Source organism: Pristiophorus japonicus, chromosome 6 (assembly GCF_044704955.1).
Source record: "Pristiophorus japonicus isolate sPriJap1 chromosome 6, sPriJap1.hap1, whole genome shotgun sequence".
NCBI lineage: Eukaryota > Metazoa > Chordata > Chondrichthyes > Pristiophoridae > Pristiophorus > Pristiophorus japonicus.
The window spans coordinates 140,633,155-140,660,670 of NC_091982.1; the positions used below are offsets into that span (position 1 = coordinate 140,633,155).

General features: G+C 45.1%; 1 protein-coding gene across 1 annotated transcript in view; it reads right to left on the reverse strand.

The window, feature by feature from the left end:
* ryk (receptor like tyrosine kinase) overlaps nucleotides 1-27,516 on the reverse strand; it is a 316,752-nt gene that overhangs the window by 32,360 nt on the left and 256,876 nt on the right. The window contains exon 12 of the mRNA XM_070884019.1: nucleotides 15,466-15,575. Within this exon, the coding sequence (XP_070740120.1) occupies nucleotides 15,466-15,575 (110 nt within the window). The remainder of the gene's footprint in view (nucleotides 1-15,465; nucleotides 15,576-27,516) is intronic.

Below are 27,516 nucleotides of genomic sequence, written 5' to 3' on the forward strand. Positions count from 1 at the left end.
CAGTGAGAAGGCTGCAGGAAGCCTCAGACGTTGAGGCAGCCATTTCCCGACGGGCCCGACCGACGGCAGAGGGGCCTCCCCCTCCCCTGCCGTCGGGAATGGCTGCCTCAACTTCTGAGGCTTCCTGCAGCCTTCTCACTGCCTCCCCCCCCGCTGCCGTCGGTCGGCCTCTCACTGCCTCCTCCCCGCCCCCTGCCGTCGGGAACGGCTGCCTCCTCACTGCCTCCCCCCCGCTGCCGTCGGTCGGGCCCTCACTGCCTCCCCCACACTGGCGTCGGTCGGGCCCTCACTGCCTCCTCCCCGCCCCCTGCCGTCGGGAACGGCTGCCTCCTCTCTGCCTCCCCCCCCGCTGCCGTCGTTCAGGCCCTCACTGCCTCCTTACCCCCCCCCCTCCACCCCCATCTGCCGTCGGGAACGGCTGCCTCCTCACTGCCTGCCTCCCCCCCCTCCCCTGCCGTCGGGAACGGCTGCCTCAACTTGTGAGGCTTCCTGCAGCCTTCTCCCTGCCTGAAGCACTTTCACACAGGTAGAAACATGGTTTATTTAATCTTTCTTTTGCTTATAAATTTTTATTCAGGTTGGAATTATTTGCATAATATTTGTATAAGTATAACTAAGGATTTATTGTAGAATGTAATGACTTCCCTTCCCCCCACCTCGTTCCGGACGCCTAATTTATAACCCGCGCCTGATTTTTTAATGTGTAGACAAGGTTTTTTCAGGCCTACAAAAATCTTCACTTGCTCCATTCTAAGTTAGTTTGGAGGACGTTTTCACTGTGGAAACTTTCAAATCAGGCGTCAGTGGCCGGACACGCCCCTTTTGGAAAAAAAAATTCTGTTCAAAAGTGAAACTGTTCTACATGACTCGAACTGCAGAAAACTTAAATGTGGAGAATTGCGATTTCTAAGATACTCCGTTCTCCACCAGTTACTCATAAAAATCAGGAGTAAATCATGTGGAAACTTGGGGCCATGGAGTCAGAAACAAATGGTAGAAAGGTAAAAAGCAATAGTGGAAGGCCAAGTAAACAAAGGCAAGGAACAAAAAGGGCCACACTACGTCATAATTCTAAAAGGACAAAGGGTGTTAAAAAAACAAGCCTGAAGGCTTTGTGTCTTAATGCAAGGAGTATCCATAATAAGGTGGATGAATTAACTGTGCAAATAGATGTTAACAGATATGATGTGATTAGGATTACAGAGACGTGGCTCCAGGATGATCAGGGCTGGGAACTCAACATCCAAGGGTATTCAACCAAGGAAGGATAGAATAAAAGGAAAGGGAGGTGGGGTAGCATTGCTGGTTAAAGAGGAGATTAATGCAATAGTTAGGAAGGACATTAGCTTGGATGATGTGGAATCTATATGGGTAGAGCTGCAGAACACCAAAGGGCAAAAAAACGTTAGTGGGAGTTGTGTACAGACCTCCAAACAGTAGCAGTGATGTTGGGGAGGGCATCAAACAGGAAATTAGGGGTGCATGCAATAAAGGTGCAACAGTTATCATGGGTGACTTTAATATGCATATAGATTGGGCTAACCAAACTGGAAGCAATACGGTGGAGGAGGCTTTCCTGGAGTGCATAAGGGATGGTTTTCTCGTCCAAAATGTCGAGGAACCAACTAGGTTCCATCTTAGACTGGGTGTTGTGTAATGAGAGAGGATTAATTAGTAATCTCGTTGGGTAAGAGTGACCATAATATGGTGGAATTCTGCATTAGGATGGAGAATGAAACAGTTAATTCAGAGACCATGGTCCAGAACTTAAAGAAGGGTAACTTTGAAGGGATAAGGCGTGAATTGGCTAGGATAGACTGGCGAATGATACTGAAGGGATTGACTGTGGATGGGCAATGGCAGACATTTAGAGACCGCATAGATGAACTACAACAATTGTACATCCCTGTCTGGCGTAAAAATAAAAAAGGGAAGGTGGCTCAACCATGGCTATCAAGGGAAATCAGGGATAATATTAAAGCCAAGGAAGTGGCATACAAATTGGCCAGAAATAGCAGTGAACCCGGGGACTGGGAGAAACTGAGAACTCAGCAGAGGAAGACAAAGGATTTGATTAGGGCAGGGAAAATAGAGTACGAGAGGAAGCTTGCAGGGAACATTAAGACGGACTGCAAAAGTTTCTATAGATATGTAAAGAGAAAAAGGTTAGTAAAGACAAACGTAGGTCCCCTGCAGTCAGAATCAGGGGAAGTCATAACGGGGAACAAAGAAATGGCAGACCAATTGAACAAGTACTTTGGTTCGGTATTCACTAAGGAGGACACAAACAACCTTCCGGATATAAAAGGGGTCAGAGGGTCTAGTAAGGAGGAGGAACTGAGGGAAATCCTTATTAGTCGGGAAATTATGTTGGGGAAATTGATGGGATTGAAGGCCGATAAATCCCCAGGGCCTGATGGACTGCATCCCAGAGTACTTAAGGAGGTGGCCTTGGAAATAGCGGATGCATTGACAGTCATTTTCCAACATTCCATAGACTCTGGATCAGTTCCTATGGAGTGGAGGGTAGCCAATGTAACCCCACTTTTTAAAAAAAGGAGGGAGAGAAAACAGGGAATTATAGACCGGTCAGCCTGACATCAGTAGTGGGTAAAATGATGGAATCAATTATTAAGGATGTCATAGCGGCGCATTTGGAAAGAGGTGACATGATAGGTCCAAGTCAGCATGGATTTGTGAAAGGGAAATCATGCTTGACAAATCGTCTGGAATTTTTTTGAGGATGTTTCCAGTAGAGTGGACAAGGGAGAACCAGTTGATGTGATGTATTTGGACTTTCAGAAGGCTTTCGACAAGGTCCCACACAAGAGATTAATGTGCAAAGTTAAAGCACATGGGATTGGGGGTAGTGTGCTGACGTGTATTGAGAACTGGTTGGCAGACAGGAAGCAAAGAGTAGGAGCAAATGGGTACTTTTCAGAATGGCAGGCAGTGACTAGTGGGGTACCGCAAGGTTCTGTGCTGGGGCCCCAGCTGTTTACACTGTACATTAATGATTTAGACGAGGGGATTAAATGTAGTATCTCCAAATTTGCGGATGACACTAAGTTGGGTGGCAGTGTGAACTGCGAGGAGGATGCTATGAGGCTGCAGAGCGACTTGGATAGGTTAGGTGTGTCGGCAAATGCATGGCAGATGAAGTATAATGTGGATAAATGTGAGGTTATCCACTTTGGTGGTAAAAACAGAGAGACAGACTATTATCTGAATGGTGACAGATTAGGAAAAGGGGAGGTGCAACGAGGCCTGGGTGTCATGGTACATCAGTCATTGAAGGTTGGCATGCAGGTACAGCAGGTGGTTAAGAAAGCAAATGGCATGTTGGCCTTCATAGCGAGGGGGTTTGAGTACAGGGGCAGGGAGGTGTTATTACAGTTGTACAGGGCCTTGGTGAGGCCACACCTGGAGTATTGTGTACAGTTTTGGTCTCCTAACTTGAGGAAGGACATTCTTGCTATTGTGGGAGTGCAGCGAAGGTTCACCAGACTGATTCTCGGGATGGCGGGACTGACATATCAAGAAAGACTGGATCAACTGGGCTTGTATTCACTCAGAAGAATGAGAGGGAATCTCATAGAAATGTTTAAAATTCTGACGGGTTTAGACAGGTTAGATGCAGGAAGAATGTTCCCAATGTTGGGGAAGTCCAGAACCAGGGGCCACAGTCTAAGGATAAGGGATAAGTCATTTCGGACCGAGATGAGGAGAAACCTCTTCTCCCAGTGAGTGGTGAACCTGTGGAATTCTCTACCACAGAAAGTTGTTGAGGCCGATTCACTAAATATATTCAAAAAGGAGTTAGATGTAGTCCTTACTACTAGGGGGATCAAGGGGTATGGTAGAAAGCAGGAATGGGGTACTGAAGTTGCATGTTCAGCCATGAACTCATTGAATGGTGGTGCAGGCTCGAAGGGCCAAATGGCCTACTCCTGCACCTATTTTATATGTTTCTATGTGTATGTGATTCCAGATCACAGCAACGTGGTCGATTCTTAACTGCCCTCTGAAGCGGCCGAGGTGGCTCACCACCTTCTCGAGGGCAATTAGAGATTGGCAATAAATGCCGTGATGTCCACATCCCTTAAACGAATACATTTAAAAAGTGCAACCTCACCATGCAGTGGAGGAACACCCAAGGAGAGAGTGTTGAAGAAGACACACCAACACTTGATTTCATACTCGCAGCCACCAGCTCAGATACTGACACTGTGCGTCTATTAGAGGACAGTCTAGAGGCGGGATCCGGAGTCGTGAGACACTGGGCACAGACGGCAAGGATAGTGCCGTTCGGTGCAAGATCACCAGAGAGCCAGCTCACACACGAGTTCTGCTGCAGAGGAGTCAGATGAGCACTTTGGTGGAGCGGCTGATGGGTATACACAACAGAATGCTTGGTGCATTGGGAAGCCTGTCAGAAAGCCTGTGTTCAATGTCAAGGAGCATGCAGGAGTCAACAATAACAACTTTTATTTATATAGCACCTTTTAATGTAGTAAAACGTTCCAAGCCGCTTCACAGAAACGTTATAAAACAAAATTTGGATCACCTTTGGTTTACGTAGGGTAGAATGTGGGAGCCCAGCCAGAGGTGTGTTGGAATAGTCAGGTCTAGAGGTAACAAAGGCATGGATCATAGAATCATAGAAATTTACAGCACGGAAGGAGGCCATTTCGGTCCATCATGTCCAATCTGGCCGACAATGAGCTATCCAGCCTAATCCTACTTTCCAGCTCTCAGTCCGCAGCCCTGTAGTTTACGGCACTTTAAGTGTACAGCCAAGTATCTTTTAAATGTGGTGAGGGTTTCTGCCTCTACCACCTTTTCAGGCAGTGAGTTCCAGATCTCCAGCACCCGCTGGGTGAAGAATGTCCCCCTCAAATCCCCTCTAAATCTCTTACCAATTACTTTAAAACTATGCCCCCTGGTTGTTGATGAGGATTTCAGCAGCGGATGAGCTGAGGCAAGGGCGGAGATGGGCGATGTTACGGAGGTGGAAATAGGTGGTCTTAGTTATGCTGCAGATATGTGGTTGAAAGCTCATTTCGGAGTCAAATATGACACCAAGGTTGCGAACTGCCTGGTTCAGCCTCAGACAGAAGTTGGGGAGAGGGATGGAGTCAGTGGCTTTGGTCTTCCCAATATTCAATTGGAGAAAACTTCTGCTCATCCAGAACTGGATGTCAGACAAGCAGTCTGACAATTAGAGACCGTGGAGGGGTTGAGAGAAGTGGGAGGTAGAGCTGGGTGTCATCAGCGTACATGTGGAAACTGATGCTGTGTTTTCAGATGATATTGCCAAGGGGAAATAGGAGGGGACCAAGGATAGATCCTTCGGGGACACCAGAGGTAACGATGCGGGAGTGGGAAGAGAAACCGTTGCAGGTGATTCTCTGGCTACGATTAGATAGACAAGACTGGAACCAGGCAAGTGCAGTCCCACCCAGCTGGACGATGGAGGAGAAGGATAGAGTGGTCAACCGTGTCTAAGGCTGCAGACAAGTCAAGAAGGTTGAGGAGGGATAGTTTGCCTTTGTCACAGCCACAAACATTTGTGACTTTGATGAGGTGTTTCGGTACTGTGGCAGGCGCGGAAACCGGATTGGAGAGATTCAAACATGGAATTGTGGGAAACCTTTATAAAACACTGGTTCAGTCTCAACTGGAGGGGATTGAGTTCAATTCTGGGCGCTGCACTTTGGGAAGGCCTGAGAGAGGGCCTGAGAAAATATTTACAAGAATGGTTCCAGGGATGAGGGACTTCAGTTATATGGATAGACTGGAGAAGCTGGGGTAGTTCTCCTTATTTACTACTTTTGAAGTATAGTACAATAGTGACTATACTTCAAAAGTACTTCATTGGCTGTAAAGCACTTCGAGACATCTGGTGGTCGTGAAAGGCACTCTATGAATCCAAGTGTTTCTTTCTTTTCCTTAGAGCAGAGCGGGTTGAGAGGAGATTTCATAGAGGTGTTCAAAATTATGAGGGGTCTAGACAGAGTAGATAGTGAAACTGTTCCCATTGGCAGAAGGTCGAGAACCAGAGGACACAGATTCAAGGTACTGGCTGAAGAACCAAAGTCAACACGAGGAAAACCTTTTTAACGCGGCAAAATGGTGAGGATCTGGAATTTACTGCCTTAGAGGGTGATGAAGGCAGATTCAATCGTGGCTTTCAAAAGGGAATTAGATAAGTACGGAAGGGAAAAAAAATTGCAGATATACGGAGAAAGGGTGCAGGAGTGGGACTAGTTAAAGTGCTCTTGCAGAGAGCTGGCATGGGCTTGACGGGCCTAATGTCCTCCCTCTGTGCTGTACCAGTCTATGAATCTTGAGACCCGTTAAGCCGAATACTGCAGGGTTCCTCCAGAGTAGTCCAGGCAGTGGAATCAATGCTTTAGCACACCAATGGTCTGCTCTTGTGGCAGCATGGCTCTCATTGTAGGCCTGCTGCACATGGGTTGCGATCTGGAGTCACGAGACATGTTGTCAGCGGCTCGCCCTTGTCACTCAGTAGCCACCCTTTAGTTTGCCATGATGGCTGATATGCAGCTGGCACAGTGGAATACCGTAGAGTGGAGGCATCGTGACTGCTGCCTGGGTACAAGGCATCGACCTGCATGACATGCTGCCTATGATCACACACCAGCTGCACGTTGAGGGAGTGGAATCCCTTTCGATTCCAGTACATGGCAGAGTTCACATGTGGCATCCACAAAGCAGTGTGCGTGTAGTCAATGGCACCATGGGGAAGCATGCAATCCTCGCTCGTGCTCGCTCTGCCTGCTTGTGTCTGGCAATAATTAACAAAATGAAGCTTGCTCTCTTTGCAACAGTGGATGGCAAACTGCGAGATGTTGCTAATATCTCCAGCTCTAGCCTCGGAGGAGTCAGACGCATAAATGTTCATTGCCACGATCACCTTCATGGCCACTGGCAATGCAGTCTATGCCCTGGGAAAATCTGGAAAATTTCTCCCCGAAACGAGTCCCGATCATCACTCTGCTCTGAAATTCCCTGAAGTACCTGCTTTTTGTAAGCAGTGATGTCCGCCCCAAGTAGAAATAGGTCCAGCTCTCGATTGAAGGAATTCAGCGAGTTGGAGTCCACCACACAAGATGGCAGCTGGTTCAGTATTCTCTGGGAGAAGGACCACCTCTTGACATATAACCTAGATATGGCCTTACACAATTAAAATTGTCACCCCTGATCCTCCCTAACCTATTTAATTGAAACAAACTGTCCACAATCTATTCCCTTCATTATCTTATTAACCTCAATTAGATCACCAAGTCTATGCTGCTCTAGAGTCCCAATTCTTTTAGCCTATCTTGCTAACCAAAATGCATTATACTGGGAATTAGTCTAGTGGCCCTTCTCTGCACCTTCCAAAGCCTCAATATCACCCAGCATGTGAGGTGACCAAAACTAGAAACAGTATTCCAAGTGAGGCCTGACCAAGGCCTTGTACATGACAAAATAGTCTGCTTTATCTTATACTCAATTGTCCTATGAATGCACCCCAACACCTGATTCGCTCCAGCTATCGCTGCACGGCATCGCTCATGCACCTTTAGAGATGTTTGCACCAGATCTCTTTCCTACCCACCTTTTTAAATGTTTCAGGTTGCCTCCAATTCCATGCACTCATTTTATTCACAATCTCTTGCGTGGAAGCTTATCAAATGCCTTCTTGAACTCCATATAAATAACATCCATAGACACTCCCCTATCTGCCACTTTATTTATCTCCCCAAAAAATTCAATGAGGTTCCTTTAGACATGGCTCACCCATTACAAATCTAGGTTGGCTCTCCCTGTGTAATGTATTTGCTTCATGGGTTCTTTGCTTAAGAATTGGGATGGGAACCAATGCAGGGAAACAGAGGGAAACAAAAAGGAGACAAAACCAAGACAAAAAGGAGATGAGTAAAAGTGGAGGGCAGAGAAACCCAAGGCAAAAAACAAAAAGGGCCACTGAATATAAAGGGGCTGCAGGAGGGGTCAAAACTAAAAATCATGGTATTAAAACACTTTACCTAAACACACGCAGCATTCTAAATAAAGTAAATGAGTTGACAGCACAAATCATTACAAATGGGTATGATTTGGTGGCCATTACAGAAACATGGTTGCAGGGTGGCCAAGACTGGGAATTAAACATACAGCGGTATCTGATGATTCGGAAAGATAGATAAGAAGGGAAAGGAGGTGGGGTAGCTATGTTAATAAAGGAAGATATCAGGGCAGTTTTGAGAGAAGATATTGGCTCTAATGAACAAAATGTTGAATCATTGTGGGTGGAGATTAGAGATAGTAAGGGGAAAAAGTCACTGGTGGGCTAGTTTATCGGCCCCCAAATAATAACTTCACGGTGAGGCAGGCAATAATCAAGGGAATAATGGAGGCATGTGAAAAAGGAACGGCAGTAGTCATGGGGGATTTTAACCTACATATCGATTGGTCAAATCAAATCGCACGGGGTAGCCTGGAGGAGGAATTCATAGAATGCATACGGGATTGTTTCTTAGAACAGTATGTTACAGAACCTACAAGGGAGCAAGCTATCTTAGATCTGGTCCTGTGTAATGAGACAGGAATAATAAACAATCTCCGAGTAAAAGATCCTCTCGGAATGAGTGATCACAGTATGGTTGAATTTGTAATACAGATCGAGGGTGAGGAAGTAGTGTCTCAAACGAGCGTACTATGCTTAAACAAAGGGGACTACAGTGGGATGAGGGCAGAGTTGGCTAAAGTAGACTGGAAACACAGACTAAACGGTGCCACAATTGAGGAACAGTGGAGGACTTTTAAGGAGCTCTTTCAAAGTGCACAACAAAAATATATTCCAGTGAAAAAGAAGGGAGGTAAGAGAAGGGATAACCAGCCGTGGATAACCAAGGAAATAAAGGAGAGTATCAAATTAAAGACCAATGCGTATAAGGTGGCCAAGGTTAGTGGGAAAATAGAAGATTGGGAAAATTTTAAACAACAGCAACGAATGACTAAAAAAGCAATAAAGAAAGGAAAGATAGATTACGAAGGTAAACTTGCGCAAAACATAAAAACAGATAGTAAAAGCTTTTACCGATATATAAAACGGAAAAGAGTGACTAAAGTAAATGTTGGTCCCTTAGAAGATGAGAAGGGGGATTTAATAATGGGAAATGTGGAAATGGCTGAGACCTTAAACAATTATTTTGCTTCGGTCTTCACAGTGGAAGACACAAAAACCATGCCAAAAATTGCTAGTCACAGGAATGTGGGAAGGGAGGACCTTGAGACAATCACTATCACTAGAGGGGTAGTGCTGGACAGGCTAATGGGACTCAAGGTAGACAAGTCCCCTGGTCCGGATGAAATGCATCCCAGGGTATTAAAAGAGATGGCGGAAGTTGTAGCAGATGCATTCGTTATAATCTACCAAAATTCTCTGGACTCTGGGGAGGTACCAGCGGATTGGAAAGCAGCTAATGTAACGCCTCTGTTTAAAAAAGGGGGCAGACAAAAGGCAGGCAACTATAGGCCAGTTAGTTTAACATCTGTAGTGGGGAAAATGCTTGAAACTATCATTAAGGAAGAAATAGCGGGACATCTAGATAGGAATAGTGCAATCAAGCAGACGCAGCATGGATTCATGAAGGGGAAATCATGTTTAACTAATTTACTGAAATTCTTTGAGGATATAACGAGCATGGTGGATAGAGGTGTACCGATGGATGTGGTATATTTAGATTTCCAAAAAGCATTCAATAAGATGCCACACAAAAGGTTACTGCAGAAGACAGAGGTATGCGGAGTCAGAGGAAATGTATTAGCATGGATAGAGAATTGACTGGCGAACAGAAAGCAGAGAGTCTGGATAAATGGGTCCTTTTCGGGTTGGAAATCGGTGGTTAGTGGTGTGCCACAGGGATCGGTGTTGGGACCACAACTGTTTACAATATATATAGATGACCTGGAAGAGGGGACAGAGTGTAGTGTAACAAAAATTTGCAGATGACACAAAAATTAGTGGGAAAGCGGGTTGTGCAGAGGACACAGAGAGGCTGCAAAGAGATTTAGATAGGTTAAGCGAATGGGTTAAGGTTTGTCAGATGGAATACAATGTCGGAAAGTGTGAGGTCATCCACCTTGGGAAAAAAAAACAGTAAAAGGGAATATTATTTCCTGCTGAGGTGCAGAGGGACCTGGGGGTCCTTGTGCATGAATCCCAAAAAGTTAGTTTGCAGGTGCAGCAGGTAATCAGGAAGGCGAATGGAATGTTGGCCTTCATTGCGAGAGGGATGGAGTACAAAAGCAGGGAGGTCCTTCTGCAAATGTATAGGGTATTGGTGAGGCCGCACCTGGAGTACTGCGTGCAGTTTTGGTCACCTTACTTAAGGAAGGATATACTAGCTTTGGAGCGGGTACAGAGACGATTCACTCGGCTGATTCCGGAGATGAGGGGGTTACCTTATCATGATAGATTGAGTAGACTGGAACTTTACTCGTTGGAGTTCAGAAGGATGAGGGGTGATCTTATAGAAACATTTAAAATAATGAAAGGGATAGACAAGATAGAGGCAGCGAGGTTGTTTCCACTGGTCGGGGAGACTAGAACTAGGGGGCACAGCCTCAAAATACGGGGGAGCCAATTTAAAACCGAGTTGAGTAGGAATTTCTTCTCCCAGAGGATTGTGAATCTGTGGAATTCTCTGCCCAAGGAAGCAGTTGAGGCTAGCTCATTGAATGTATTCAAGTCACAGATAGATAGATTTTTAACCAATAAGGGAATTAAGGGTTACGGGGAGCGGGCAGGTAAGTGGAGCTGAGTCCACGGCCAGATCAGCCATGATCTTGTTGAATGGCGGAGCAGGCTCGAGGGACTAGATGGCCTACTCCTGTTCCTAATTCTTATGTTCTTATGCAATTCACAGCAACACATCGCTATTAAGAACTTGTTGGTTTATTAACAAAGGTTTAACAATCACACTACACATCACCAGTTCATCCACTAGGCTCACAACTGCAAACCTCATCGTGGATGACCTAGACCCAACTGGCTGGGATTTTATTGAGTTTGGTGAACATCACGTGACTGGCTAAGCCACTCACAATGTAGCTCGACAAACTTGTGAGCATACTCACAGGTGCATACATTACACCCTAATCAGCTCATATTTGTGCACGTGCTCAGTCACTCTGTGCCTAACAGCTGAAGCTGATCCTAATTCCATGATGGAAGACTGCAACATAAGCCTCTCAAATTTCTATGTTTCCACCTTCTTTCATGCAGCTGAATTCAGATAGTCAAATAACTGTTTTTTGCTGAAAGTGTTAAAACCGAAAGACTTCAATTTATTTCACAAACAGTACTAAAACAGTCTGATAGCTCCCGTATCCATTAGAATTTAACAGCGATTGTAGTCCATAGACCAATCTAAGAACAAATTTATTTATTACCTGACATTGTGTCTACTGTAATGTTTCACCGTGAGAATGTTCAGTAAGCGAATGACAAGAGCATTTAACACCAGAAAATTAAGATTTTACAACCGCAGGCAGCAAAGCACGATCTAATGTAACATTTAGAAAATATATTTATTTTGCACTTTTCATGTCCTCAGGGTGTCCTAAAGCACTTCACAGTGAACTAATTACTTTTGAAGGGTCGTGAATGTTGTTTTGTAGGCAAATGTGGCAGTCCATTGCACAGCAAGGTTCCACAAAGCAATGAAATGAATTTGTTTTGGTGGTGTTGGTTATGGGGTGAATGTTGGCCAGGACAACTCCCTGCTCTTCCTCCAAAAAAGGGCCAGGGGACCGTTTACAGCCACAGAACGTTTGACAATGCAACACTATCAGTACTTACTGAAGTGTCAACCTAGATTGTGCTCAAGGCCTTGACTCAAAAGGTGAGAGCATAATCACTCAATCATGGCTCTTCAGTATAAATTTGGGTCCTTTCATGTTCTAACAAACTATTTTTTTCAATATCTAACATTCAAGTAGATCATCTCAGAAAATAATCTTGTGAGGAGCACCTTTAGACAGCTGTGCACAGGAGAATACCAGAGCACTTTGGGAGGAATGAAGATCAGTGATGTCACTTCATAAGCAATATGAGCCCAAAAAGCAGCAATTAACAAAAACAGGGAACTGAAGGTGTTCATAAACTAGACCACCCAGAATTGCATAGCTACTTTGTAAGCCTCTCGAATTTAATTTCAAAAAGCAGTGCTGTAATTTCAGGAGCATTACTCTTTGCCAATTCTATCTAAAGTCACGCACATGATGTTTTGGCTCGAAGACCACCATTCCAATCTTTTGACAGTGTTGCAATAATAGAAAAAACAACCAATGGAAAAAGTATGATGAACATCTGTTTTGTATGCTACATATCAATTCTGTGTTATAGCAGAAACCAATGTTTGAAGGAGGATCTGAAGCAGGTTGAACTGAAAGATTATTTGATTGACTCTTTCTTATTCATTTGCGGGATATGAGCGTTGCCGAGGGATGGGCAATAAATGCTGACTTGGCTAGTGACGCTCATATCCCGCGAATGAATAAGAAAGAGTCAATCAAATAATCTTTCAGTTCAACCTGCTTCAGATCCTCCTTCAAACATTGGTTTCTGCTATAACACAGAATTGATATGTAGCATACAAAACAGTTCCTCATCTCAGTCCTAAATGGCTTACCCCTTATCCTAAGACTATGTCCCCTGGTTCTGGACTTCCCCAACATCGGGAACATTCTTCCTGCATCTAAGCTGTCCAGTCCCGTCAGAATTTTATGTTTCGATGAGATCCCCTCTCATCCTTTTAAACTCCAGTGAATACAGGCCCTGTCGATCCAGTCTCTCCTCATATGTCAGTCCTGCCATCCCAGGAATCAGTCTGGTGAACCTTCGCTGCACTCCCCCAATAGCAAGAACGTCCTTCCTCAGATTAGGAGACCAAAATTGAACACAATATTCCAGGTGGGGCCTCACCAAGGCCCTGTACAAGTGCAGCAAGACTTCCCTGCTCCTATGCTCAAATCCCCTTGCTATGAAGGCCAACATACCATTTGCCTTCTTCACCGCCTGCTGTAGCTACATGCCAACTTTCAATGACTGATGAACCATGACACCCAGGTCTCGCTGCACCTCCCCTTTTCCTAATCTGCCGCCATTCAGATAATATTCTGCCTTCGTGTTTTTGCCACCAAAGTGGATAACCTCACATTTATCCACATTATATTGCATCTGCCATGTATTTGCTCACTCGCCTAACCTGTCCAAGTCACCCTGCAGCCTCTTAGCGTCCTCCTCACAGCTCACACCGCCATCCAGTTTAGTGTCATCTGCAAACTTGGAAATATTACACTCAATTCCATCATCCAAATCATTAATATATATTGTAAAGAGCTGGGGTCCCAGCACTGAGCCCTGCGGCACTCCACTAGTCACTGCCTGCCATTCTGAAAAGGACCCGTTAATCCTGACTCTCTGCTTCCTATCTGCCAACGAGTTCTCTATCCACGTCCTGGTACAAAATTCTATCAGCAGTACCATTTATATTCTGGGGAAAGCAAACTTGGTGGTTTTCAAAGGGTCAAAGATTATCATCTGCCTAAGGCTGGGTCTCTTTTCTCTTGAAAAAAGGCTAAGGGGTGACCTAATAGAGATCTTTAAAATTCTGAAAGGTTTTGATAGAGTGGATAGAGAGAGAATGTTTGATAACTAGAGGCCATCAATATAAGATGGTCACCAAGAAATCCAATAAGGAATTCAGAAGATAGCCAGAGTGGTGAGAATATGGAACTTGCTACCATAGGGAGTGGTTGAAGCGAATAGTATAGATGCATTTGAGGGGAGGCTAGACAAGCATATGAGGGAGAAGGGAATAGAGGGTTATGCTGATAGATTTAGATGAGGAAAAATGGGAGGAGACTCGAGTAGAGCATAAATGCCAGCATGAACTGGTTGGGACGAATGGCCTGTTTCTGTGCCACATATCCTATGCTCACGTGTTGTATTTGCGGAACTGAACTTTTCAAAATATGTAGCTACATTGACTCTGCATCTATACTGCTAGTGCAAAACAAAGCATGCTGAACTAATAGGACTTAAACATACAGTGGGGTAGACTTTCCATTTTGGGCATAATCGGCAAAATGGATGCAAACTGTTATCCAAAATTGCTGCAGTTTGGAAGAGTGTTTTTTTTCGGGTTTCTGCTCACTCATTTAAATATTGCCGAATACAAAATCTAATGAACAGGCACAGTCGGGCAGCATTTTAGAACATAATTTTAAAAAAAAAATAAAAATGTTACTTTAAAAAATATTCCTGGATATATTTAGGAGTGGTAACTAGGTGCAATTTGATTAGTACAGCTGAAAGTAGGTTTATCACATTGACTCTTCATCTATACTGCTAGTGTAACTCGATTTTAAATGATTGAAAATGACTTTAAAAAACTATACAGAACCACTTGCCAGCTATATGGGGGTACAGTAGTCAGTTTCTCAGTGAATTAAAAAAAATTATATTGAAAAGCTTTTAAAACGTCTTTGCACTCAAACGTTCCAGCTTAACTCTTGGAGCCTCTTGGAAGGCCCACAGATGAGTGGAATTAGCAGTAACTCCCAATGGTGATTAATTCTCCCTGGAGGCTTGGCCTGTTTGTGGGCGGGGCCTGAATCCAGTGTGATGTTTTTTAAAAATTGGTGCAAAGATTGCGGAAACTCAAGTTACGCTGAACGTAATGTGTGCTCTTTTGCGCCGATTTCGCCCGAAGAAACCAATGCAATCGAGCGGAAACTCCAGGTCAAAATGTAAACTTTAAACAAAAAATATTTGGAATTGAATTCATGGTGCTTAAAATCTAGATATGTTGAATTAGTGAGGTTTAAACAAAAAAAAATTGTTTATTTGTGGCTGCATGCTGTTAATGTACGTGGCTTAGAACTATATTTTTAACTCTTTTTTTAAACTAACAGAAAAATGAATAATTAAGAAAACACCAATTACAAATACTGTTCTCCACATCACATTGCTCCCTAACTTTTAGTGCTGCAGGGTCTTCCATGAAGTTAGGGAATTTGTACTGTTTCGGGGAATAAAGTCCACAATAACAACATTCATACTTAGCAATTTCGAGTAATTGAATCAATATCGTAAAACAGTAAACTGAGTGGTCACGATGGGCAAGGAAGCGCTACAGTCAAACCCTTTGCACTCATTTCCACCGATGAAAATTCTCCACAACTGTCTGCTATTTTCTGGAATCCCCCACAAAAAGTTCTGCAATTTTGACATATTTTGCCATGCTGAATTACTGCTCTATCCACAAGTAGATTAGATTTCTGAATACACAAAATCTATGAATAAACAGGATTTGAGTTATTCGCGCAGACTAAAAATACATGCATATAAATTAGAAATTTTAGGCAACAATCTCTTGTACTTACACACAATTTCTTGTAGCCAGGTCTTTATGAATAACTTCTCTCCTGGCCAGGTAACTCATCCCACAGGCAATCTGAATGGCCATATGTACAAGGTCTTGCTGGGATATTGCCTGTGAAAAATGCATGATAATCATTATGATGAACTTATCAGTATAAACTAACCCAGTTAGTTAGTGAAAATCGAAACAGAATTACTTCTCCTAGATCCAGATTTAAGGAACAGGACCACAGTTGTACTTGTAGAATACTGCCCATAATACTTCCCTTTGATATATTTCAAGTTCCTGAAATTTTGATTCTAGACAATAGTCACACAGGACACAGTCTCCTCATAAAACCTCCGCCTGAATCCAGGTCCATCCTTTTAAACCCCTCTCACAGATATCCAGAAAAAAAGCCTAGCCAAGGTCCATTGTATAATGATACTCAAATGTACTATCAACTGGAGCCCTTGGAAGACTCCATTCACAGAATGTCTGATTGTGTCTGTATAAAGATGCAAGACTGTTCTGGCTTCCAAACAATAAGTGAAAAGCCCCAAATAAAATATAACTATTGGTCCTACAGTTTTGTTTCCATCCTTTACAAAAGTGTTTGGCCCCCAACGGCATCATTGAAATTAGGAACCAACAGTGACCGACACTGACCTGAAAATATAATGGGCCTGAAATCATGGCCCCTATGGGGGCGTACGAAGTGTGCTCGCGCCAGTAGGGACCACGCAAGTTCTGGGTTTAGGTTTGCGAAGCGCATGTGCTAAACCTCTCGACAAATCCACCGCATCAGAAGGAAAAGGGCCTCCGTGAGGTGGGCTATTTGCTCAAGCGCGAGATGGAGCATTGCAGCGAAGAAGATCGAAAAGAGCATTGGCGCGATGACGCAGCCCTGCTTGACCCCTGTCCGGATGTGGATTGGTCTGTGATGGATCCGTTGGTCAGGATCACAGCTTGCACATCGTCGTGGAGCAGGCGGAGGATGGTGACAAACTTTTGGGGCCAGCCAAAACGGAGGAGGATGCTCCATAGTCCCTCGCGGTTGACAGTGTCAAAGGCATTTGCAAGGTCAAAGGCGGCCATGTACAAGGTTTGGTGCTGTTTCCTGCAAGTCTCTTGTAGCTGTCGTGCGGTGAAGATTATGTCCTTTGTACCCCCTTAGTGAATGGAATCCGCACTGTGACTCTAGGAGGAGCTCTTCAACCACAGGGATAAGACGGTTGAGGAGGATTCCAGCGATGACTTTCCCAGTGGCCAACAGCAGGGAGATTCATAGAAACATAGAAAATAGGTGCAAGAGTAGGTCATTCGGCCCTTCTAGCCTGCACCGCCATTCAATGAGTTCATGGCTGAACATGCAACTTCAGTACCCCATTCCTGCTTTCTCACCATACCCCTTGATTCCCCTAGTAGTAAGGACTTCATCTAACTCCTTTTTGAATATATTTAGTGAATTGGCCTCAACAACTTTCTGTGGTAGAGAATTCCACAGGTTCACTACTCTCTGGGTGAAGAAATTCCTCCTCATCTCGGTACTAACGGCTTACCCCTTATCCTTAGACTGTGTCCCCTGGTTCTGGACTTCCCCAACATTGAGAACATTCTTCCTGCATCTAACCTGTCTAACCCCATCAGAATTTTAAACGTTTTTATGAGGTCCCCTCTCATTCTTCTGAACTCCAGTGAATACAAGCCCAGTTGATCCAGTCTTTCTTGATAGGTCAGTCCCGCCATCCCGGGAATCAGTCTGGTGAACCTTCGCTGCACTCTCTCAATAGCAAGAATGTCCTTCCTCAGGTTAGGAGACCAAAACTGTACACAATACTCCAGGTGTGGCCTCATCAAGGCCCTGTACAATTGTAGCAACACCTCCCTGCCCCTGTACTCAAATCCCCTCGCTATGAAGGCCAACATGCCATTTGCTTTCTTAACCGCCTGCTGTACCTGCATGCCAACCTTCAATGACTGATGTACCATGACACCCAGGTCTCTTTGCACCTTCCCTTTTCCTAATCTGTCACCATTCAGATAATAGTCTGTCTCTCTGTTTTTACCACCGAAGTGGATAACCTCACATTTATCCACATTATACTTCATCTGCCATGCATTTGCCCACTCACCTAACCTATCCAAGTCGCTCTGCAGCCTCATAGCATCCTCCTCACAGCTCACACAGCCACCCAACTTAGTGTCATCCGCAAATTTGGAGATACTACATTTAATCCCCTCGTCTAAATCATTAATGTACAGTGTAAACAGCTGGGGCCCCAGCACAGAACCTTGCGGTACCCCACTAGTCACTGCCTGCCATTCCTCTGTAGTTGCTGCAGTCAGACTTGTCCCCTTTTTTTAAAGATGGTCACGATTACGGCATCTCTGAGATCTCCTGACATGCTCTCCCCTTCCAGATAGGAGAGATGAGGTCATGCATTTGTGCCAATAAACTACAGAACCAATGGGAACCTGTTCAACCTTCATTGTCTCAGGCTAGATCCAAGACCGTCCCATCCGCTGTCATCGAACTACAGTAGCGGATGACGCTTTCGTCTGCACACATTCAGAGGCTGAACTCCAAGCCATCGTCAACATCTTCACTGAGGCGTACGAAAGCATGGGCCTTACACTAAACATCCGTAAGACAAAGGTCCTTCACCAACCTGACCCCACCACACAGCACTGTCCCCTGATCATCAAAATCCACGGCGTGGTCTTGGACAATGTGGACCATTTTCCATATCTCGGGAGCCTACTATCAGCAAGGGCAGACATAGATGACGAGGTCCAACACCGCCTCCAATGTGCCAGCGCAGCCTTTGGAAGAGAGTTTTCGAAGACCACGACCTCAAATCTGGCACCATGCTTATGGTCTACAAAGGTGTAGTGATACCCACCGTCCTATATGGCTCAGAGACATGGACCATATACAGCACACAGCTCAAAGCACGGGAGAAATACCACCAACGCTGCTTCCGTAAGATCCTGCAAAGCCACTGGGAAGATAGACGTACCAACGTCAGTGTTCTCCATCAGGTCAACTTCCCCAGAATCAAAGCACTGATCGCAATCTACCAGCTCCGTTGGGCGGGCAACATCGTCCGCATGCCCTACACGAGACTCCCAAAGCAAGCGCTCTATTTGGAACTCCTTCACGGCAAGCGATCCCCAGGTGGTCAGAGGAAACGTTTCAAGGACACCCACAAAGCCTTCTTGATAACATGCAACATCCCTGATACCTGGAAGTCCCTGGCCCAAGATTGCCCTAAGTGGAGGAAGAGCATCCGGGAGGGCGCTGAGCACCTCGAGTCTCGTCACCGAGAACATGCAGAAACCAAACGCAGGCAGCGGAAGGAGCGAGAGAGACTGTAATTCCCGTACTGGACTGTTCAGTCACCTGAGAACTCACCTTTGGAGTGGAAGCAAGTCTTCCTCAATTTCAAAGGACTGCCTAAGATGATGATGATGGATAAGGGGTAACCAGTGGATGTAATATATTTGGTTTAAAAAAAACATTTGATAAGGTACCTCACAAGAGGTTATTAAACAAAATTAGGACCCATCGGATTGGGAGCAATATATTAGCATGGATTGAGGCTTAGTTAACGGACAGAAAAGAAAGATTAGGAATAAACAGGTCATTTTCGGGTTGGCAGGCTGGAATAGTGAGGGTGCCACAAGGATCAGTGTTTGGGCCTCAGCTATTTACAATCTATATTAATGACTTAGATGAAGGGACTGAGTGTAACATATCCAAGTTTGCTGATGATACAAAGTTGGGTGGGAAAGTACGCTGTGAGGAGGACACAAAGAGGCTGCAGAGAAATATAGACAGGTTGACTGAGTGGGCAAGAACCATGGCAAATGGAATACAATGTAGGGAGGTGTGAAGTTATCCAGTGTGGTAAGAAAAACAAAAAAGCAGAATATTTTTTGAATGGTGAGAAATTGGGAAATGTTTGCATTCAGAGAGACCTGTGTGTCCTTGTATATGAATCACAGAAAAGTTAACATTCAGGTACAGTAAGCAATTAGGAAAGCAAATGGCATGTTAGCTTTTGTTACAAAGGGATTAGAGTTCAAGAGTAAATATGTCTTACGACAATTATACAGAGCATTGATGAGGTTACACCTGGAGTACTGTGTACATTTCTGGTCTGTTTAACTAAGGAAAGATATACTTGCCTTAGAGGGAGTTCATGAAGCTTCACTAGACTGGTTCCTGGGATGAGGGGATTATCGTATGAGAAGAGATTGAGTAGACTGGGCCTATATTCCCTAGAGTTTAGAAAAATGAGAGGTGATCTCATTGAAACATCTAAAATTCTTAAGGGGCTTGACAGTGTTAATGCTGAGAAAATGTTTCCCCTGGCTGGGCAATCTAGAACACGGAGTCACATTCTCAGAATAAGGGGTCGACCATTTAGGACTGGGCTGAGGAAAAATGTCTTCACTCAAGGGGTTGTGAATCTTTGGAATTCTCTCCCCCAGAGAACTGTGGATACTCAGTCATTGAGTACATTCAAGACAGAGGTCGATATTTTGGGGAATTAAGGGATATGGGGATAGTGCGGGAAGGTGGGGTTGAGTTAGATCGTATAAATGGCAGATCAGGCTCGAAGGGCCAAATGGTCGACTCCAGCTCCTATTTCTTAAGTTATGTTCTTATGTTTATTTTCCAAGGAGTATCTGGCCTCATTATTCTTCCTAACAAAATCTGTTACACACACTTATCTATACGAAAGTTAATTTGCCAATTAAATGCCCATTCTGCAAGTTGATTAATGTCTTCCTGTATTTTGTCGCAGTACCCCTCTGTATTAACTACACCCCACAATTTGATGTCATCTACCAAATCTTGATGTGACAGGCAGTGATGCATTGCCTCAGTAAGAAGAGTATGTATAGATTATGTTCATCTGGAAATCTGGAATCATTGCCATTCTGATGCTGCGGTACACTGCTCCAGTCAGTGCCAATGTATAAATTGAATGAAATGGCCCAGTTGGAGGGACACTGTGCAGAGTGTAAACTTTTAATTTTATGCTTGTCAACTAATGAGAGATTTTTTTTGTTGCTTTGTGACTGTGCTTAAAATTGCCTTCTACAGTGTATGTAGCTGGTCAATGTTTGCTACATACAACTTAAACAGAGCTGTACTTATTGCTAAGCCCGTGATGTCAATTTAATTTTATTTACTCTCATTGTATTTCTATGGAAGACAACATTGTCAGCTGGGGAAAAATGAAGTGAAACTATACGGAGGCCCTTGGGTTTAATGAAACGTGAAACTGGGAGATCATGACACCATCCACAAACACACCATTTTGTGTGTGTTTTACCTAGAACCAATCCAGCCATGATTTACTCCTAGTGTACAGATGATGCTTAAATGAGGACGGAAAGTTAATCTTGCACTTTATACAGTGCTTTTCATAGTGCTTGAACATCTTAAAGTGTTTCATAGCCAATGAATTACTTCTGAAGAGCAGACAGATGGAGACTTGATTGTCTGGTGATGTAAACGGACATGAATCAGTTGCAGCAAGGGTTCAGTGTCAGCACAGCAAGGCAAAAAACATTTGCAGTTTTGGCCTCAATTCATTGCGGTCAGTGAGCTGTAGGTGGCAAGTGGGGGGGGGGAGGGGGCAAATTGGCTGGCTCCCATGTTGAGCCAGCTGGTAGGTCGGACCTGGGATGGGAGTGGAGAGGGGGCAAAGGCGATCCTTGCTTTTCCCAGCCCCACCACTAAAGCATTTAAAAATCTCCTGGGCCATTATGCAAGAGGCCTCCCGTTGCTTACACCACTCAGTTTAGTACAACTGGGCGGAACGTACATAGTGTGCACTTCGTTCATTATAGCTGAAAATTGCAATTAGGTCCCTACAACCTGCGTAGGTTTCACATATTTAAGCAGTTCCCGTCTTTCAGGCTGCTGGGATGATCATCCATTTATGAGAGTGTCTGAAAATTGCATCAGGCGGGTTGCTGGCATTAATGGGACGGCCAAGGTAACCCCCACAGCTTCAGTTACCAGCCTCCCATTTTCCAGACGAGAAGTGGGCAGCCAGCAGTTGAAAACAGTCCCCAATAACCCATCAGACACCAAAATGGATTACAGAGAGCCTTGGTCTTAAAAACCAATTTACACAAATTGGAGGTTCAAATTTCCCTTCAGCTACAGGTTTGTACGTTTCCCATTTAAAAAAAACTCAATGATAAGTATCTATACTCAAAACCCTCTCAACTTTCATTTCTTTTAATCTAACCACTTTTAAAAAGAAAAACATAATGATCAAGGATTCCTTAGAATGGCCATGCACTCAAATGCACTTCCCTGTTAAGCTACACAGGGTTTATTTCTATATTATAGAGCTGGTGCTAACCTCCTGTCTGAACTGGGTAACCTGTTCATTTAGCCCCAGTCAGACATTGTTTAGACCTTTGTTGCTGTCTTAAAATCAGCACATTTACTAACGATACACAAACCTACCATCGACTTGTATCTTGAAAAGCTCCCCCACTTGGGTACTGCTGTTCTGATCCACCACGAGATCAATATGACCCCTTTCCAAGTTAGTTCCACGTCCCCTTTATGGTACAGGACAGGTGCCAACAGTAGACGTGACTTCAGTCACGATACTACCAAAAATGAAACAGTGCTACAGCAGATACAGACAAATATCACATAAGAACAGAAGAAATAGAAGCAGGAATTTCTTCTGAGGGTTGTAATCTATGGAATTCTCTGCCCCAGAGAGCTGCGGAGGCTGGGTCATTGAATATATTTAATGTGGAGATAGACAGGGAAGCGGAGTAGGCCATTTTGCCCCTCGAGTCTGCTCCACCATTCAATAAGATCATGGCTGATCTGAACTTGGGCTCAAGCTCCACTTCCCTGCCCACTCCCCATAACCCTTGACTCCCTTTTCGTTCAAAAATCTGTCTATCTCCACATTAAATATATTCATATATTCAATGACCCAGCCTCCACAGCTCTCTGGGGCAGAGAATTCCACAGATTTACAACTCTCTGAGAAGAAATTCCTCCTCATCTCAGTTTTAAATGGGCGGCCCCTTATTCTGAAACTATGCCCCCTAGTTCTAGATTCCCCCACAAGGGAAAATATCCTCTCTGCATCTACCCTGTCAAGCCCCCTCAGTAAGATCACCTCTCATTCTTCCAAACTCCAATGAGTACAGGCCCAAATTGCTCAAACTTTCTTCAGAAGACAACCCCTTCATCTCACGAATCAACCTCGTGAACTTTCTCTGAACTGCCTCCAATGCAATTATATCCATGCTTATAGGTTCAATTTTCCCTAAAACATTTTTTGGGCATACTTGAAGAGTTACGCCCGATTTTTAGGGGCCTAAGTACACCAAAAAAAAAATTCTAAGTTTCCCCGTTGAATTTCTTCATTTTGGCGTGGTGTAACTCAACCTTTAATTTGGGGGTGGAGCCTTGATCTGCGCCAAAATGATCGGGCTGCCATGGTAACCAGGGTCACAATGCGAGCTGAGGCTGCAAAGTGAAACATACAGCCAGCTCTCTTCTCTCTCACTCTCTCTCTCTGTGTCTGAACCGGGGACTGAGAATGAGACCGGACTGTGTTTGTGAACCGAGGACAGAGAATGGGACTGGACTATGTGTGTGGGGACCGAGAATGGGACTGGGCTGTGTGTGTGAACCGTGGACCGAGAATTGGACCGGACTGTGTGCGTGAACTGGGGACCGAGAATTGGACCGGACTGTGTGAGAGAACCGTAGACCGAGAATTGGACCGGACTGTGTGTGAACCGTGGACCGAGAATTGGACCGGACTGTGAGAGAGAACCGGGGACCAAGAATAGGGCCAGACTGTGTCTCTGAACTGGGGACCGAAAATGGGCCTTCGGGCGGGGTTGGAGGTAAGTTGCTGCTATATGTTTCTCAATTCTTTCAGTGTGTCTGGGCATCTGCTGCACCGATTTCCTTAACTCTCCAGAAGGTTTTTCCGCAGAGGCCACATATGCTGGCCTAAGCACAACTATAGTAACTCTCACAGCTGGCCAAACTTCCCTAAGTGGCCAGAATCGGTGTAGGTGGCTGGTTACGCCCACTTTGGCTGAAAAAAAAAACTGACCTAAAAAAATCTTAACTAACCGACTTACACTGATGCAAATTGATTGGGGAAACTGTGGTTTTTCAACTTAGGCCAAAAAAAGCAACCTGCTCCAAAAATCACTGGGGAAAATTGGGTCCTAAATACAGAGACCAAAACTGCACGCAGTACTCCAGGCGTGGTCTCACCAATGCCCTGTACAGACTTCCCTATATTTATACTCCATTCCCTTGCAATAAAAGCCAACATTCCATCTGCCTTCCTAATTACTTCAGGAAGTGAGCCTTCAAAATCTCTCTGCAAGTAGAATGATATCTGGGTTTAGAGGCTTAAATTCGAAGAACAGGTTGAATAAACTTTGCTTGTATTTCTTTGAGTGTAGGAGATTGATCTGATTGAAGTGTTTAAAATGACAAAAGGAATTAATAGGGTAGATACGGAGAAACTATTTCCTCTGGTGGGGGAAATCGGAAAAAGTGGACATAATCTTAAAATCAGAGCCAGGCCATTCAGGAGTGAAATCAGGAAGCATTTTTTCCCCCACACAAGGGGTCATATAAATCTGGAATTCTCTTCCCCAAAAGGCTGTGGATGCTGGGTCAATTACAGCTTTAAAGAATGAGATTGATAGTTTTATGTTAGGTATCGAGGGCTATGGACCAAAAGTGAGTAAATGGAGTTGAGGTGCAGATCAGCCATGATCTAATTGAGGAGCTGAATGGCCTAATCCTGTACTTAATGTTCCTATAGTGCTGCTGGCAGCACTGGCTGTAATTTTTTTTAGCTGCAGGTGTCCTGAAGAATCAGCTGGCCTGCACTGATCCTTTAGGGAAGGAAATCTGCCGTCCTTAACGGTCTGGCCGATATGTGACTCCAGACCCACAGCAATGTGGTTGATTCTTAACTGCCCTCTGAAATGGCCTAGCAAGCCACTCAGTTGTAACAAACCGCTACAAAAAACAATAATTAGAATAAAACCGAACGGACCACCCGACATCGGCCTCGGCACTGGCTATGGAAATGACAATGGCACACCCAGCCCAGTCACACTCATAGAATCATACCTTGCAGCTAATGTCCCAGACTCCTCCATCACCATCCCTGGGTAGCTCCTGTCCCACCGGCAGGACAGACCCACCCGAGGTGGTGGTACAGTGGTATACAATCGGGAGGGTGTGGCCCTGGGAGTCCTCAACATTGACTGCCGACCTCATGAAGTCTCATGGCTTTCGGCTAAGCATGGGCAAGAAAACCTCCTGCTGATTACCACCTAACGTCCTCCCTCAGCTGATGAATCAGTACACCTCCATGTTGAACAGCACCTGGAAGCAGCATTGAGGGTAGCATGGGCACAGAATGTACTCTGGGTGGGGGACTTCAATGTCCATCACCAGCACCACTACTGACCCAGCTGGCTGAGTCCTGAAGGACATACTTGCCAGACTGGGCCTGCGGCAGGTGGTGAGAGAACCAACATGAAGGTAAAATCTACTTGACCTCGTCCTCACTAATCTACCTGTCGCAGAGGCATCTGTCCATGACAGCATTGGAAGCAGTGACCATCGCACACTCCTTGTGGAGACAAGGTCCCATCTTCACACCGTGGATACCCACCATCGCATTGTGTGGCACTACCACCGTATTAAATGGGATAGATTCAGAACCGATCTAGCAGCTCACACTGGGCATCCATGAGGCATTGTGAGCCATCAGCAGCAGCAGAATTGTATTCCACCACAATCTATAATCGCATAGCCTGGCATATCCCTCACTCTACAATTACCATCAAGCTAAGGGACCAACCCTGGTTCAATAAGGAGTACGAAAGAGCATGCGAAGAGCAGCACCAGGCATACTTAAAAATGGGGTGCCATCCTGGGGCAAGCTGCAACACAGGACTACATGCATGCTAAACAGCGGAAGCAGCATGCTATAGACAGGGCTAAGCGATTCCACAATCAACTAATCAGATCAAAGCTCTGCAGTCCTGCCACATCCAGTTGTGAATGGAGGTGGACCATTAAACAACTAACAGGAGAAGGAGGCTCCATGAATATCCCCATTTTCAATGATGGTGGAGCCAAGCATGAGTGCAAAAGACAAGGCTGAAGCGTTTGCAACCATCTTCGGCCAGTCGAGTGGATGATCCATGCCGGCCTCCTCCTGAGGTTTCCACCATCACAGAAGCCGGTCTTCAGCCAATTCAATACACTCCACATGATACCAAGAAACAAATGAGCGCACTGGATACAGCAAAGGCTATGGGCCCCAACATCGTGCTGAAGACTTGTGCTCCAGAACTAGCCACGCCTCTAGCCTAGCTGTTCCAGTACAGCTACAACACTGGCATCTATCCGACAATGTGGAGAATTGCCCTGGTATGTCATGTCCACAAAAAGCAGGGCAAATCTAATCCGGCCAATTACCGCCCCATCAGTCTACTCTCAATCAGCAAAGTGATGGAAGGTGTTGTCGATAGTGCTATCAAGCGACACTTACTCACCAATAACCTGCTCACCGATGCTCAGTTTGGGTTCCACACCTCATTACAGCGTTGGTCCAATCATGGACAAAAGAGCTGAATTCCAGAGACGAGGTGAGAGTGACTGCCCTTGGCATCAAGGCAACATTTGGCATCAAGGCAACATTTGACATCAAGGTGCCTTAGTAAAACTAAAGTCAATGGGAACAGAGGGGACGGGGACGGGGGGGGGCACATGGGACGACACGCTCCACTGGCTGGAGTCATACCTAACTTGGAGGTAAATCATTACAACCCCAGGACATTACTGCAGGAGTTTCTCAGGGCAGTGTCCTAGGCCCAACCATCTTCAGCTGCTTCATCAATGACCTTCCCTCCATCATAAGGTCAGAAGTGGAGATGTTCGCTAATGACTGCATAGTGTTCAGTACCGTTTGCAACTCCTCTGATAATGAAGCAGTCCGTGCCCGCATGCAGCAAGACCTGGACAACATTCAGGCTTGTGTCACACAAGTTCCAGGCAATGACCATCTCCAACAAGCAAGAGTCGAACCACCTTGACATTCAACGACATTACCATAGGCCAATCTCCACCATCAACATTCTGGGGGTCACCACTGACCAGAAACTTAACTGGACCAGCCACATAAATACTGTGGTAACAAGAGAGTTCAGAGGCTGGGTATTCTGCGGCGAGTGTCTCACCTCCTGACTCCCCAAAGCCTTTCCAGCGTCTACAAGACACAAGTCAGGAGTGTGATGGAATACTCTCCACTTGCCTGGCTGAGTGCAGCTCCAACAACACTCAAGAAGCTCAACACCATCCAGGACAAAGCAGCCCACTTGATTGGGACCCCATCCATCACCTTCAACATTCCCTCCCTCCACCACCGGCGCACCGTTGCTGCAGCGTGCACCATCTACAAGATGCACTGCAGTAACTCGCCAAGTCTTCTTTGGCAGCACCTCCCAAACCCGTGACCTCTACCACCTAGAAGGACAAGGGCAGCAGGGCACATGGGAACACCACCACCTTCAAGTTCCCCTCCAAGTTACACACCATCCTGACTTGGGAAGTAGATCAACGTTCATTCATCATCGCTGGGACAAAATCCTGGAAGTCCCTCCCCAACAGCACTGTGGGAGCACCTTCACCACACAGATTGCAGAGGTTCAAGAAAGCGGCTTACCACCACTTTCTCACGGGCAATTAGTGATGGGCAATAAATGCGGCCTTGCCAGCGACACCCACATCCCATGAACGAATAATGAAAAAGTCACAATAGCAACTTTTTAAGAACAGCACACATGCAGGAATGTGCATTCATTTTTATCACCAATTTTTATCTCCACTGCTAGCAGTTTTGCCTTGCAATATAAGTACATTGACATTGTCACTGAATTACAGAGTGCTGCAAATAGAAATGTGACCGCAGTAAAAAGGGTGTACAAGATAACACAATTAAAATAAACATCC